Genomic DNA, 16,747 nt, shown 5'->3' with positions numbered 1-16,747 from the left:
CTTGTAGTTAAAATGCGCATATTATATATATTTAACGGTTTTCTAGAAAAATGTTTTAATTCAAAAATTAGCTCTACTTTAATTGATTTTCAAATTTTAAATATAATTAGGAAATTCAATAGAAAAGTAGATTTTACGAGAGTGATTAACATGATAACTTATGTTGTTGGAAGATTTGAAGCTCATCTTCAGCGACTTGGAACTTGAACTGGACGTAAGACCATACAAAAGTTGCAATTCATTAAACAAATTATTTATATATTTAAAATTAAATGAAATATAATTTTAGTACTGGAATTTTGAAAATAGGTATGTTTGGATATTACTGTAAATGTGATTTATATATAATTTTAGGCTCTTTTTAAATTACATCATAAATATTTTGGATATATTTTACTACAATTTAGACCCAAATTCAAAATCTGTCTTTATATTTCTTCTAGCACGTACATTTTTTAAGATGGAGCTAGTTTTGTTTTTTATAAGGCTTCTTATTTATTTGTAGTAAATCATTAATTTTGATTAAGTTTCCTTATTTCTAAATGATATTTTATAATAAAAAATGGATCTATGAGTCTCAAAATTTGTAGACAGATCCCCTTGTTATTTTCTAAAGTATAGAATAATAATTAAAATACTATCCTTCTGCAAAACCATAATAAAATGATATCCGTTCCCATTGCTCATTCTGTCCATTTAAAAGAGACATATGACAATAAAGAAATACTTCTAACACAATTAAATATAACAGATATCAATGGAAAATCAGTGGATATCTCTTATCGATATGCTATCAGAATTTACCAAATTTTTGTTGTTTCCTATGTCTGTGTGACAGTTTTGTAATTATGGTAAATTAATCCAGAAGTTACTTACATCTTTGATCGACATGTGTCCTAGGAACAAGCAGTATACAGTCTGTTTCTTTAATTGATCTAAAAAAAACATCTACCACCTCTCCTCATTAAACTTGGTTTAACAAATAATTTTGTAAAAACTACGGGTAAAGTATATTCTGAAAGGTTCCAATACTTTTCAACAAAAGTTTCAAAGGTTAGTGCAGCAAAGTTGAAACAGGGAATTTTTGTTGGATCACAAATAAGGAGGTTTGAATGAGAATGAATTTCAAAAGCCTTACGTCTACAGGAATTGAAGGTTTGGTTGGCCTTCAAATGGATATGTGGAAATTTCTTGGGAAAAAGAAGTCACCAGCGCATAAAGATGGAGTCAAAAACTTGCCTGATGCTTACAAAGTACTTAAGTACGAAATGTAGTTGAAAATACATTTCCTGCATTCCTACTTCTATTTCTTCCGCGAAAACATTGTTGCAGTAAGGACAAACAAAGAGAGCGATTTCACCTAGATATTCGTACAAGGAAGAATGGCTACCAAAGATTTTGGAATGAAAGCATGATGGCAGTACATTTTTGGATGCTGTATTGTGACAATCCACCCAAAATATACAAAAGGAAAACTCATTCACAAGGCTTCTAATAAATCACATTTATGTATATTGTTGTTTTGTTTTCCAAAATTAGACAATTTTCTTAAAGTTTGATCTATGACCTATAAAAAATGTATAAAAATTTCAAACCACTGTATTTTGAAAAATCTGCTAGCTACAAGAAAAAAAAAATCAGCTTATAAAATACATTTTATAAAATGTTATGAAGTTAGTGATGGAAAAAGCAAGTTTAATTTTGTTGGCCCGTGATATTTTTATACAGTAACCTTTTTCCTTAATAAGTTTTTGAACATTTTCAATCCCAAATAACTCGTTTTATGGGCGTGACAAATTTTTATAAAATGACAATCGAAAAAAAACTTATATTTGATTAAAATTAAGATCTTCACTCACAAAGACCATCCAAAGCAACATTGACAGGCTCAAGCCTCTATGTCACTACTAGGCACTATTTATTAATGGTTTTCTAGTTGAAATGATCCTATGCAGCCGATTATATGGGATTCAACAAATCAACCCAACGATAATGTCTTCGTTGTTCATCTTCTTAAACATCTGGATGCTCTAGTTCACGGCGATCTTAGATACTTCAAAGACTTTTACAATTTCAATAATTTTATGTTGGTTTTTTTTTCTGAGGGACAGAGATCGATATTGGCTATTTCAATTTTGTGAATTTGCCATTCACTTTAGAGACCATAACCTAAATCTGATGCATCAATCGTCTGAGAGCAACATTAAAGCGCATAAAGCTCAAAAACAGTAGTAATTTTTGTTATGGCTTTTTATGAAACATATGTCACGGTTTATTAAATGTTCTCTATCTGTAAATCCACCAATTTTCAAAATAAAAATATTAATTTTGGTTCAATTCTATTTTGCCAGGTCATCTAGGTTATTCCTCTCTGCTTCAAGTTTTCAAAATATTATCATTTACAATTAAGTGTATTAAATAACTACCTAATTGAAAAATTAGTCAAATAAATAATATATTAATATTACTTAATGCATCTATGATAAATATTGGAGACTCAAACACACTGAATTTATGAAAAGTGTTAACTTTTTTCACTATTTGAGCCACAATATTGGAATATTTTTGGGTATTTAATAATGTCATAATATTTTGATAAATCTCTTTGATCACGGTCACATGGAAGATTGTGCTAATTGCATTATTTTAAAACATTCATTTAGCTGAATATAATTTTTCATAAAAATAGAAATATGTGTGCAAATATATCAACACATTCATTTTTAATAATAAAAATCGTCAAATATCAAGGTAGAAACGATTAATAGCCATTTGTAGTACCTAAACAAAAAATAATTTATATCAACTCACTAATGAGATAAGAGATCAAATAAGTTTTTAATATATTTATTAAGCATAAATAAATTAATTAAGGAACAAATATTTATAGAAGAATGTAGATTAAGCGTGGTAAACTGGAGCTTGCTTGTAGACAGGGGCAGGCTTGTAGGGAGCTGGGGCAGCGTGGTAGACGGGAGCAGGCTTGTAGGGAGCTGGGGCAGCGTGGTAGACGGGAGCGAATTTGTAAGGAGCTGGAGCAGGGTGGTATGGCTCGTATTTGGCCTCTCCAGAGTAGGTAACATCAGCAACATAGCCGGAGTAAGCATCAGCAACGTTGTAGGACACAGTTTGGATGCGACCGTCGGGAAGGGCAACAGAGTACTTTCCTTGGGTGGAGTATCCATCACGGGCCTCATCAGCTCAAAGTTGAGTCCAGCATATTCATCACTGACACCATATTGGTATTGGTAGACGGCGGGATCTTCCTTGTAGGAAGGAGCTGGGTGGTAAGGGGCGGGTTTGTAGGCTGGAGTAGGATGATAAGGAGCAGGTGCTGGGTGGGCAGCAAAGGCAACAGCCAAGAGAGAAGACAAGGCAATAAAGGACTGTAAAGAAGAAGAAAAAATGGTCAATTCATTGTCCACATTTGAGGATTTAATATTCATATATTATTTACCTTCATAATGATTGAATTGTAGTTAGACAAGTAATGTCTTGATTCTAGATGCTTTGAGTATTTATACGCATTCAAAAAAGAAGAAGAAAACCATTTACGCAGACCCTGCCTAAATATTAATAAATGAAGGGCGTGGAGTTAAAAAGGTAACACTCGGACTGTTAATACATGTTTAATATGTATAAGAAAATTAGGCATATACATATTTGAGTCTTATTTGGATTAAAAGTCTTGTGTCAGTTCAAGTTTAAAGAATTTCGTTAAAATTAATGTGGTTTATCTAATAAATACAATATCAACTCTGTTTTTTATAAGAAAGGAGAATCTTGTTGTAGTTTTTTTTTTTACTGTTCTTTTGAAAGGGATACAAGAAATTTCATTCACCAATACTCTAATGTTTTGATATTTTTTATGTTATGACTCAATTAATCGAATATTAAAGAGGGCTTTTATAAAATATTTTTTCCCAAAAAGTATTATCAGGGGAAAAAATATCATTTATTTTTAATAAATTCAAACTTTATGGTAACTAATTCATATTTTATAATCACATTAAATATCATTAATAAACAATTGATTTATTCTTGGATGTTTCTTCAGCGAATTATATTTGCCGTATGATTTTTTTTTTTTTTTGCCATAGACTAATTTTTATACACTATACACATCTAAATGAATTTATGTTGAATAAAAGTAACTTGTGCTGACACTATTCTTTTAATTCTTTCAACCCGAAATTAGATAAGAAATTTTCAACACCATGTATAAATATCAGCTAGAGTCAAATTAGAACTTGATTGAAACATTTTGTTTTTAATATAAGATATTGCCATTAAAATCTCACATTATCTATGAATTTGAATTATAAAGGGATTAATTAAACATAGAGTTAAATTCCTACATTTGGAAAAGATTGTATATAAACTTTCAAATTTTGTTAAGCTTTGAAAAGTGATGTTTTTGAGCCAATGGTTTTGCTATATAGCTGATTGATAGTTTATACCCTGTAGCTTGGTATTTATTTTATAGCATTGCCACCTCTGATAATAATAACTGATGGAATGTTTGTGTTAATTTGATGACACGATGAGTCAATAGTTTTATGCAGAATGTCTAAATTCTTTGTAAAGTGTCAGAGAACTATCCTTAGAAATTTCATGTATTATTAAATAAGAAAAAAATTTATCATTTCTAAAACTTTAATGTACAAAAATAAAGCTTTTTAGATATATTATTTGCATTAAATACATAAGAGTCGAGTCTTAGTTACTTAGGCTAGTTCTTGAGGTTATATACATTTATCAAGTCTCACCAAAGAAAATTACATTTAATCTTAAGTTGAATTGTTTTAACCCTTAAATGTTTTTTTGTTGCACATATGTAGCATACGGAAAAACGTTACTTGAATATAATATATTAGAAAAATGTGTTAATCTTAAACTATTTGCAGATCTACAACGAATCTGTTTATATGCGGGAGTAAGTATTATTAATAAATTGCATCAAACGACCGGGTAAAAAGGAAGTCAATATCTTTGACACCGTAAGTGAGTGATACAAAGTTGTTTGATTAGTTAGAGGGTTAAACTTTAAAATCTGTTGATAATAATAATAAAAAAACTATTTTATGATTCTTTGTTCTATTATAATTATTTAAATGCAAATATTTAAGTACTTTTTATATGTGTAATATTTATGGGCCTTGTTTCTTATGTAACAAATGTACAACAAAATTCCTTAGAGGAATTTTCGGTCAACTAGAAATTTGTTGCACATTTGCAACAATTCTCTATTTTGTTTTTAATATGAAAAAATGCATATTAGGGAGCTCAAATATATATACTGTTGATAACCACATACATTTATGATGAATTTATTTATAAAATTAAGGTGTTATCTTCAATTCATAAGAAACCAAAATGACACCTATTCTTTTGATGGAAATCTGACTGGTTACATAAAATACACTTAGCCATTGAACATTTCAAAAAAACTTTGTTTCAGGTTCCATTTAAAGATAACCTTCATATTGATAGTCAGATGTGCCCCACAAAAGGTAAATGTTTCTTCCAGCAGTATATGCTAGTAAAATCTCAAAATGGGGGATAAAACTTTTTATATTATGAGCTGCCTCTGGGTATTCGTATAGTTTTGAGGTATATACAGCGAAAGAAAACAATCTTTAGGTAAGAAAAGATAATGAACCAGATTTAGGAGCACTTAAATATTGTGGTGTGGTTGAGCTAAAAGATTCCAAAAATGTTGGCTATAAATTGTTTTTGAATTTATTTTACTTCATTGAATTTTATATTATGGTTTGCCAAACAAGGGAATGAATGAATGAACACTACGAACTGCTAATGCAATATCATAATCAAAAGAAAAACTGATTCCAATATGTTATACACTTACATACATTTGAAATTGTATTATACTTCGTGTAAAAATGAATTAACACAATATTTATCACCTATTGATTGATGTATTCAATTGTTTTTATTTTAGAGAACATCTCTTCATAAGATGATTACTTTTCTTAAGTTATAAGTTTTCTCTGATACATCATTATGATTTATTTTAAAGCTAATGAATTCAAACGATTAAACAGTAAATTATTATTTCCAAATTTGTATTTTCACTCATAGACAATGTATTTAGACTAAGTAAGATAATTATAACTTATAAACTCCTAAATATCCATATTTGTGTTGACATTTTTCTTTCAAGTTCTCAATTATTTCAACCTAAAATTATATATAACATTTTACTCACTAGGCATAATTATTAACTATAGTCTAATTTGCATATCTTCAAAATACATCAACTTAAATCCATTTAATGTCTTCAAAAATTAAGATACTCCATGATTTTTGACTTTGTGTTTCAATAAAATATAAATAAAATTCTTAATTTAAGGAAAAAGTTTTGGCATCAACTTCAAATTTAAAATCCTAGAACAGTGAACTTTTTAAGAGTGAATACATTACTTAAAAAACCAATTTATAGTTTACTCACTCAATACTAAATTCTAAACGCCTGCAATATTTCATTACTATGACGATATCGTTATTTATTAGATCAAAAATATGTATAGGAATGTGATATATTTTCAAACATACAAGTATCTAAATATAATTTTTCACTTGATAAATGTCTCTTAAGTATAATTATTTTACATTTCAAAGTTTATTCATGACAGTTAACAAGATTTTCTACAAATGAAGATTCAATTTAGTCAAATTGTACCAACTCACTGAATACTTCTATTGAATATCATAGTCAAATAGTGAGAGGCCTAATCCTCTATATGAACCACCCTTTTAGATTGAAGTACACAGAAGAGCTGATGTTATTATAAATTCCTCAGGAGTGAAACTTTGTTTTCTTAATTTAGATATCCGATGGAAAGTCGTTTAATGAAGATGGATTATCATCTCTTACAAATTTAATATGTATGACATATCAAGATTGATCCATCAACATTTTTAACAGTTTGTTTCTCAAAATACTTAGTATGAGTATTCCTAGGCTTTTTATGTATGATTCAAAGGGAAAACAATTCTTATAAACGGGTTAAGCTTTTATTTACAGAGTTTTTGCTTCTATACGTGTTATGAAAAAATAATGAGACACCTGTTCAATTTAGAGTTTTTTAGTTTGATTTGTAGTTTCTATTGAATTAAGAATAACAGAGTCTAAATTGATTTCTTAAGGAAGGAAGTTTCTATATATTTATTAATGTTTTGAAGTACATTGAAGAAAATTGTCCCTCAAAACTTTAATTTTAGCTTAATAATTTATCATTTCCTTTTACGAAAATGTTTATTGAAAATGTAAGATATTTACACTGGCGCCTAGGAAAATATACAAAATCTTAAACCAATCTGGTTTAATATACTCTTCTGAAAAGAAATTTATGTTTCAATCCAATTTATAATTTTAAACTATTCATATCGCCGTTATTTTTAAATATTTTGATAATTTAGAAATTAGATTATTATTTTGCTAATGTTGACAAATGTTACAAAAACGAATTTTATTCTTTGACAGGGGCTTAAATAACATTCTGATGATTGAACATGGAAATATGTTTTTACCATTAATAATTCTTGAGCAATAAATATTGGCAGCATGACAAACTGAAACAAATAATTATGCAATTAGCATTCGTGATTAATTATTGACTGTTGATTTATATTTAATCAAAGCAATTAGATTATATTATTTATCGTATCCAAAAAAGTAGTTCATCATGACCTAACCTAATGTTCCTAAACTAAAGTTTTAATGTAAACCATTTTGAATGGGTCATTACTCTCTAGCGTCTACAAAGAAAAAGAAAAAAGACTATTGAATAGGTTTTGAAATATTTATTTAAATAAATAACTAAATAAATAAAGACAGAATATTTAAGCGTGGTAGACGGGAGCAGGCTTGTAGATAGGGGCAGGCTTGTATGGAGCAGGGGCGGCGTGGTAGACGGGAGCAGGCTTGTAAGGAGCAGGAGCAGGGTGGTATGGCTCGTATTTGGCCTCTCCGGAGTAAGTAACGTCAGCAACATAGCCAGAGTAAGCATCAGCAACGTTGTAGGACACAGTTTGGATGCGACCGTCGGGAAGGGCAACAGAGTACTTTCCTTGGGTGGAGTATCCATCACGGGCCTCATCAGCTCCAAAGTTGAGTCCAGCATATTCATCACTGACAGCGTATTGGTATTGGTAGGCTGCAGGTTCTTCCTTGTAGGTAGGAGCTGCATGGTATGGTGCAGGAGCTGGGTGATAAAGAGCAGGGGGCTGGGTGATAGGGAGCTGGTCTATAAGGATCAGCAGGAGCAGACATGGCAACAGCCAAAAGAGCAGACAAAGCAACGAAGGACTGCAAAAGATTTTTTTTTTGGTTAATTTATAATCGATATTTCAAAATAATAATTATTTTGTTACCTTCATGTTGTAATGATATAGATTTGGAGTGAGGAATTTAACTGATAACTACTATACGGTGCAATCTTCTATTTATAGTTTCAACATAATTTTTACCTAACTCATACTCCCGTAGTACCACAATTAAACGCTGGGCGTGAACGTAACTTCGAAAATTGACGCATTTTACACAACAGCATTTAAAAGAATAATAAAAATATGCTTCTTCCTTCCTTAGAGACAAGTTTATGTTTTTCTTCTGAGATAGGAAGGGGCGTTCATGAGAAAAAGTGATGAATTTGTTTGCATCATGAAATAATTAGTTAAAACATTCAATGTTCATTAAAGATGATGATGTATGTCTTTCAAATTTCATGACTGAATTATAACCATGCACATATATTAGAGTTCATTTTTAACACATATGTAAGGACCTCAATAGAGAGGAGTATTAATCCATTCATGCCCAACGCTGTGTATGAAAGATTCAAATAGGTATTTTGATTAGTTCTACGGGAAAAAAAAAAACTAGCTAGTGATTTGATCCAGATGAATCAAAAACATATCAGATCAAATAAGCAAGTCTTCTTCCACTTACATCTAACAGATCATTGATTATGGGACCTCAAAAATAACTGGGGAGTACTTTATTATATTATTCGATAGGAATTGAGTCATCTTAAAAAAGCTAGTTGTCTCAAGTCTCTTGACTTGAATCTTGTCACTAGAGTATTTAATTTTATAATTAAAAAAACAAAAAAAACATTTCTGAAAGATTTGAGCAGTTTTTAGGATATAATTGATCTCCCCTCCTCTTCCCCAAGATATAAAAAAAAATTTGAAGCCTATTTCAGACTCTAACCTATTTCAGTGTAATATTTATATTATGAAATTGTAATGTTTTGTGGTCATGACGTCACCGGTATATAATTTGCCTCCCACTTGCGAATTCTGACGCTGTTGATCCTAGTACCGGCCCTGGACTCGTTCTATCAACTCCCTCTATCATAAAAGCATATTGCACTCTTAGTAGAGTGATATTCAGACAAAAAATTTGTAGGACAAAGACCTCCAAAGCAAACATCCCTCAAACACAATCCCCTGGAATGCAAAACATCCTTGATCTATATTTTTTTTAAAAAAAAGACTCTTTAGGACTCTAGCTTATATGCGAAATGACTTAATGAGGAACTTTTGATTAAATGATTGTTTTTTTTCCTTTTCCAATCAACTCTTGAAGTTTTGCTACTTTTTATGTCATTTTATGATAAGTAATTCCCTACTCAGTACTGGTTACATCAAATCATACGATAAAGCATTATAAAGGTGTGAATATATACTACAAACACAGTATTACGCTTGAACGATTAAGTTGTGAATTATCGTGCATCAAGGATGGAGGTCTCAAGGACGACATTTGCCATATCTTACATTTTTATTATTTATTAAAACGTGTCGAAATTGACCAAGAAAAATCGCAATGTTCTCTTTCGGTTTGTGTTGCATACCAGTGGTTAAGGTTATTTTTTTCTGCTCGATTCTACTCTATAAGGTAAACAACTCGACCGCTGGAAGCTGGGGATCGAACAGAAGGGGATGCATTGGTGAATAAGAGACAACAAGATATTATCAAGACAACGACAGGCCACACACATCTTTGATGAACCACCATAAGCTCCGATAGCTCGGAGGGGAAGTTTTTATGCAAAAAGCCTACCGTCCAGACCAGTCAACAAGTGACTACTACTTATTTCTGTCTATGACAAAGAGCTTGGGGGTATAAATTTGGCCTCACTACAGCTTTATTTGCCTTTTTTCTCAAGCCAATATGGACAAAGGCTTCAAAGAAAGGGCAGTCTAAAAGTTAGATTCTCGTAAGCAACAAGTTATTAAACAGAACTGGGCATATTTGGCTTAAATCGAATGATTGTAACACTCATAATAAAGCATTAACATAAGGCAAAAAATACGAAATTACTTGTTCCCCAACCTATTAGATTATACATATTATTATTATATAATAATATTTTTTTTTTTCTACAATAGTGCATAATGAAAGAGTAGAATAAAAATCCCCAATTAAATATCTTCATATTTTATTAATAATTTGTACCTTTGGAATCTAGGAAAATAAATAAGTTGTTAGCTTCCCCTACATGAATGTATATATTATAAGGAAATATATGTATTTTCATCACATAAGTAATCTAGAATGACTTCTCAAAACTATTTGTGGGTTACATTTGTGACGAAGTATCCCCAGTTTCAATCAACAAACATATCCTACCAACCCTTTATGTACACCACTAGTTCCACATAAAATAGCTAAAGTTTTTGGGTATCTTAATTTATCACACAAATTTGAATACAGAGCCCATCAATAACTCAAATATGTATATATTTTTGAAGTATTAAAAAAAATAGCATTTTCTTAATTTCTTGATTTTTGTTCAATATTGTTTTTATGTTGACACATAAAAATAATTAGTTTGAATACTTTTATAGATTGTTTATAAACGTATTACTACTATGATTTGATCAATGGATTTAAATTTTTATACAGAAATTTAAACTTTTTAACTTAAAGTCAGACATTATCATTCGAGTTCTTTTTTCTTTTCTTTTTTTGCATACCTTTCGTGAATAAAGCTTTCTGCCTGTTTCCTTTATACTACACAAACATATCAAAATGATTATTAAAAGAGTTAAAAAATATCTGAGTTGAGTAGGCCATTTTTTTTTTTTGTTCATTGGCGTTCTTTTAACGAAGGGGATTTTTGGTCCTAGGTTGATTGTCTCCATCAATCATGTATAGTAATTTTTTTGTATGTTAAAATAAATTACATATTAATGTAGTGTATTTTTTGGTTGAGTATGTTTTTATTTTGCTTTTGAAAAAGCTTTTTTTTTTTAAATGACAAATTTTGATTTTGTTTGGTGCAGTAGTCATTCTTCTCTAAGGATCTACAAACTGCAAAGTCCAGGGGTTGAGCTCAAGGCTAGAGAAGGGACATATTGGAATAGGCTGGAAAGTAAGCCAAATGTCTGCTGCAGAAGTTTTGGTTTATGGAATCACTCACATGATGCCCTATTGTTGTTGCGCCGACATTTACACACTTAGAGACACGGGATAAAACCAAAACTTATTTATTTTGTTGTAGCAGTCGTTTGGTTACCTAATGAAACCCATAATTAAAATAATGGGGATATTATTGTAATTAAATACTACTGCAAGTTTGGGTATCCCCTCTGTATATTTTTGGGTTAGTAAAGTAACGCAGTGAAGAACGTTATAACACCATATATGACCGCACTCTTCCTTAACCTTCGGTACCCTTTTTAATGCTACCTTACTTAACTCTATGGACCACACAACTATCAATATTGGCAAACACTATTTAGCGGTGATGAGCAAACAAAATCTCATCTTCCATTATAATATATGTTAATGCATTAAGCTAAATGAATGAGAATAGTAGCCATTGCATTGCTCTATTAACAATGTTATGTAAAAGGTTCATAAATTAGGGACAAATCATGTGATCAGGATATTTCATTCCTTGACATTTATAGAACATGTAATTCGGTGAAATAATAGTTAAATTTGTACTTATAATCATGTACACATGTGTCTACAATCTACATACATTGATAGGCGTTGAATCATTTTGCAAAATGAATAGGTATAAAAAGTAAATCTATGGACGTGAAATACAACACACAAAGATTGCATTGATATTTCAGGAAGAAACACAGAAAATAACATATCATTAAATGTTATTAAATGCATTAATTAACATTTAATCATTGTTAATTAGTCCTTAAACATAGTTATTTGATAGGACACATCCATTTATTAAAAGAAATGGGTGTAAAAAAACTGATCACATTAAATTAGCATTCCACTAATTGAGAAATTAATTGAAATTTTTCAAATATGTACTAGGAATTGGGCTAATAATTAGTAATGAATCCCCGTGTATTATCTATGATCATACATATGGCTACTAAATCTTATAACAATCTGTTTAAGGTATGCACAAGATAAAGAATATCACGGTATTCCAAATAATTATGCAATTAGCATTCGTGGTTAATTATTGTCTGTTGATTTATATTTAATAGAAGCAATTAGATTAGATTATTTATCGTATCCAAAAAGTAGTTCATCATGACCTAACCTAATGTTCCTAAACTAAAGTTTTAAAGTAAACCATTTTGAATGGGTCATTACTCTCTAGCGTCTACAACGAAAAAAAAAGACTATTGAATAGTTTTGAAATATTTATTTAAATAAATAACTAAATAAATAAAGACAGAATATTTAAGCGTGGTAGACGGGAGCAGGCTTGTAGATAGGGGCAGGCTTGTATGGAGCAGGGGCGGCGTGGTAGACGGGAGCAGGCTTGTAAGGAGCAGGAGCAGGGTGGTATGGCTCGTATTTGGCCTCTCCGGAGTAAGTAACGTCAGCAACATAACCAGAGTAAGCATCAGCAACGTTGTAGGACACAGTTTGGATGCGACCGTCGGAAGGGCAACAGAGTACTTTCCTTGGGTGGAGTATCCATCACGAGCCTCATCAGCTCCAAAGTTGAGTCCAGCATATTCATCACTGACAGCGTATTGGTATTGGTAGGCTGCAGGTTCTTCCTTGTAGGTAGGAGCTGCATGGTATGGTGCAGGAGCTGGGTGATAAGGAGCAGGGGCTGGGTGATAGGGAGCTGGTCTATAAGGATCAGCAGGAGCAGACATGGCAACAGCCAAAGAGCGGACAAAGCGACGAAGGACTGTATAGAAGAAGAAAGTATGGTCAAATCATGATGATGGACATTTGAGGTTGGATTTGTATTGAGAACTTACCTTCATGATGTTTTGATATTGATTTGCAGTGAGGAATCTAACTGATGACTACTCCACAGTTCAATCCTCTATTTATATATTTTTTCCAAAAAATAAACGGTGAAACAATTTATGCTTCTTTGGGCGTGGATATTTTTGTAACATGTACATAAGTGCTATGTTAGTACGCATTCTGACGCATAGAATTTTGTTTCCTTCTCACATTTTGTTCACCGTTTCTTTTAAAAAAGATCTTGTGATAATTTTTAAAGTCTTATATTGGTACACTTCTTGTATGTATAGATTTTTACATGGGAAAATATGTAATTTTTGCATATTTTTAGATGACTTCAACATAATTCATTTTTCAAAGTACTTTATTATTTTAAACTATTTATGTAACTCTAGTGGCCAGACAGATGATCAACCCCTAAGATAATCATAGTCAGAACCAAAAACATTTCATATCCTTTTTTTTAATGAACAAAATGCCTGCCCTAAAGCATGTCTTTTCATGAACAGAGAATTTAATATGAGTACACTTATGACTTCCAAATGGAAGTTTTGTTTTTTAAAAAAAAACCTAGATGATTTTGTGATTATTTTTATTTCTAAATTAAAGCATGTCTTGTTGACATAATTATAATTTAATAACTTTGATAAAAAAATGAAATGCAATGATAATGTTATTTTTTTAAATTTGAGCTCTTTCAAGTTTTTTTATGCTTCTTAGATAAACCATAAAACAATAATAATTTAACATATTTCTGAACAATATTTTATATTGTGGTAGTTGGTGGGTGATTTGAAGGGAGAGAGAGATAGAGGGAAGGATTAAAATAGTGAAAAATATGTAATACTTTTGAATAAGAATCACACATCTTGAGGGAGATGAATCTACTAAATATTGGGATTTCAGTCTTTTTTGATGATAATGATAGTATCTTTGATGTAGTGGAAGAAAAGATGAAGAACCTCACGATAATACTATTTGGAGTGAAAGAAAATGAAGAAAAGTTATTAATTAATTAATTATATAGAATAAAATCCTTGTATTGAATTTGAATGAATCAACTGAAAAAGAGGAGGTCATTGAAAGCGGAAATAAGGTCTTATTGTGTCTTACTAGAATTAGGAAAACCATACAAGTGATCTTCATCATCAAAATTGTCGAGCTCATGAGTATTTTTTGTAGTGCCAGGAGCCTCCGAGAATGTATTGGGAAGTAGACTTATCGTACGGAGATTTAAGAAACCCTTTCCAACTTCTCTCTTTGAAGCAGTTTCAGTAATTCCTAAAAGCTCGTCTGCCTCATGATTCACTTTGTACTCATAAGGCATAAGCATGGGAGGTGCAAAAGATATATAAAAGGGATTACGCAGCAAATTAAGTACACTTGCACCATAAATATCCGCATAGCGCGTCAATTGAGAACAAAGAAATGTTTGACTAGATCCTGATCTAAATAATGAACCTAGTAAACTATATGATATATCCGTCTCATAAATTGCATTTTTTGTGTTAATATAATTAGGAATTAATTGGATACTATGTATAAGGATATTTGCTATTTGTAGCAAAAGATCATTCAAGAATCCCTTCATCAAGAGAAGCACTGTTTGACATTGATTTAATTGAATTAAGTATGGGATTTGCAATGCATTTGAAGGAATATATATGTGTTGCATAGGTGAAAAGGAGAATGAAGAAACTACTTTTTACTTCTCTTAATACATCCTACATATGTACTATTGCACTATAGTAAAAACATGATAGCTCTGTAAATTGGCATGCCTGTCTTACGAGATGTCAAAAAAGTAATATAATTTAATTAATTGTATTCTTAGTTTAGACAGTTTACACTTATTTCACAGAAACAAAGGTTCCACGCATACATTTTTATTTTTTTATTTGCAATAATGTTCCAAGAATGAATCAAAATATCTTATTGAAACAATAAATAGAGCAAATATTTGAGGTGAAGGGAGCCCAGCATGATTTGTTGTACTTTTTGCTGTTTTCACAAAGACGCGTCAAAATTCAAAGTCGAAGGATGAAGAAATAACAATGCAGTCATAAATACTGAAATCTTGGTGGCGTTTTGCATGTAGCATCGAGATGTGTATACAAGTTCCACTGTTTAAAATGCTCGCTGGTGTATATCATGTACATCTTTTTGATCTAAGAAATAGTAATCAAGTAATCTATACTTAAATCTCATAGACATGTTGCATGTAGCATTGAGTTTGTGTACAGGGTTCACTGTATAAAGTGTTCCTTGATGTATAGTTGAGCGTAATACTGAAGATGTCTTAGGTAGTTATCTTCTATATTTTATGCGCAAAGTTTGACTGTTTGACAAGGTCTAATAAATCTGAGTCATACCTCAATACAAAGGCCAACGATGACAGTACCAAATTGAAGTCTTCTTATTAAGCGTTTCCTTAACTCTAATTAAAGGGGGATTTTTAATTTTAATAAAAATAAATCAACTGATAACAAAATAATCAATCAATGAAATTATGTAAGTTAAAGCAAAAATAATAAAGAGTTGACTATTTTATAGCTAAAGTATTCCTTTTACAAAAAGTAAAACTTTTACCCTCTTTAATCAGTTGAAAAAATTAAAAGACAATTGTAAGTTAAATTTAGTAAATATAGCTTTGATTATGTTCGAGAAAAGAGTATGTGTACTTTTAAGGGGGGCCTGCGGAGGGTAGGTGAAGGGGCTGTAGCTGTCTTTTTGACGGGTTGATTTTCTTAAAAAAAGGTAATTGGGGCAAATTATGCAAACGAGCAGAAAATTTAATTTGAATAGCAATGGAAATTTTACTATAAATATTTGAAATTTTTCATAAAAATAAATTTTTCGATATTTAAAATTATTTCTTTCAAAAAAATTAAATCTTTTAAATATTTTCCTCAAAAAATACCTTTTTGATTTTTTTTTCAAAAAATTTAATATTTTCTGAATAGCCAATGAATTTTTGAAATTCTTTATCAAAAAAAAAAAAAAAGTTCAAAACAAATTTAATTTTGCAGGCACCTCTGACTTTACACCGTCTTCCCTACGTAAACACATAAAACCATAGGACTTAAGGCCTTATAAACCAACATAGTATGTAGACTCATAAATCAAAATCTCATTTTTTGTGCACAATTTGTTCACCATTTTTTTTTTTTACTTACTTTGCTCCTGCCCATTTCAAGTACCCACAACATATAAATACTTTTATCGTTTTTCTATTGTATGAAAATATATGTAATTATTGTATTTTTTTTTTTTAATATCCACTCGGTTATTTATAATAGCGCTTAATAACTGTCAGTATTATTTATTTAGATATTTAGTTTTATGGAATATTTCATTTTGAATAACAAAATATTACCCAACGTGATTTATGTCATAGCTCTCTGGTTATGGGATGTTTGTTTGCTTAGACACAAGTACAATACATACAAGGTTTGTACATGTCCTGACTTCCTTACTCCTCTTATTATTTATCAACAAAGTGTTTATCTATATGTATCT

At 30.5% G+C, this 16,747-nt stretch overlaps 1 protein-coding gene, 1 long non-coding RNA gene and 1 pseudogene across 2 annotated transcripts; all 3 read right to left on the bottom strand.

The window, feature by feature from the left end:
- Nucleotides 1–2,831: 2,831 nt before the first annotated feature.
- Nucleotides 2,832–3,541, bottom strand: LOC121122891 (uncharacterized; annotated as a pseudogene).
- A 4,271-nt stretch (nt 3,542–7,812) lies between these two features.
- On the bottom strand, nt 7,813–8,491 carry LOC121122924 (uncharacterized). Its single transcript, XR_011784275.1, has 2 exons — nt 8,398–8,491; nt 7,813–8,332 (listed from the first exon to the last, which is right to left on the bottom strand). It is a non-coding gene; the product is annotated as an uncharacterized lncRNA (long non-coding RNA).
- A 4,156-nt stretch (nt 8,492–12,647) lies between these two features.
- Nucleotides 12,648–14,676, bottom strand: LOC139907580 (uncharacterized; the record flags this gene model as incomplete). Its single annotated transcript, XM_071894008.1, is given in 3 exon segments — nt 12,648–12,903; nt 12,906–13,163; nt 14,342–14,676. Coding segments are annotated over 3 exon segments (796 nt in total), but the record flags the coding sequence as incomplete, so codon positions are not given.
- Nucleotides 14,677–16,747: the final 2,071 nt, after the last annotated feature.

This window comes from Lepeophtheirus salmonis, unplaced genomic scaffold (genome assembly GCF_016086655.4).
Source record: "Lepeophtheirus salmonis unplaced genomic scaffold, UVic_Lsal_1.4 unplaced_contig_942_pilon, whole genome shotgun sequence".
Lineage (NCBI taxonomy): Eukaryota > Metazoa > Arthropoda > Copepoda > Siphonostomatoida > Caligidae > Lepeophtheirus > Lepeophtheirus salmonis.
The sequence above is the reverse complement of the archived record's forward strand: the minus strand, read 5'-3'. Positions and strand labels throughout refer to the sequence as shown.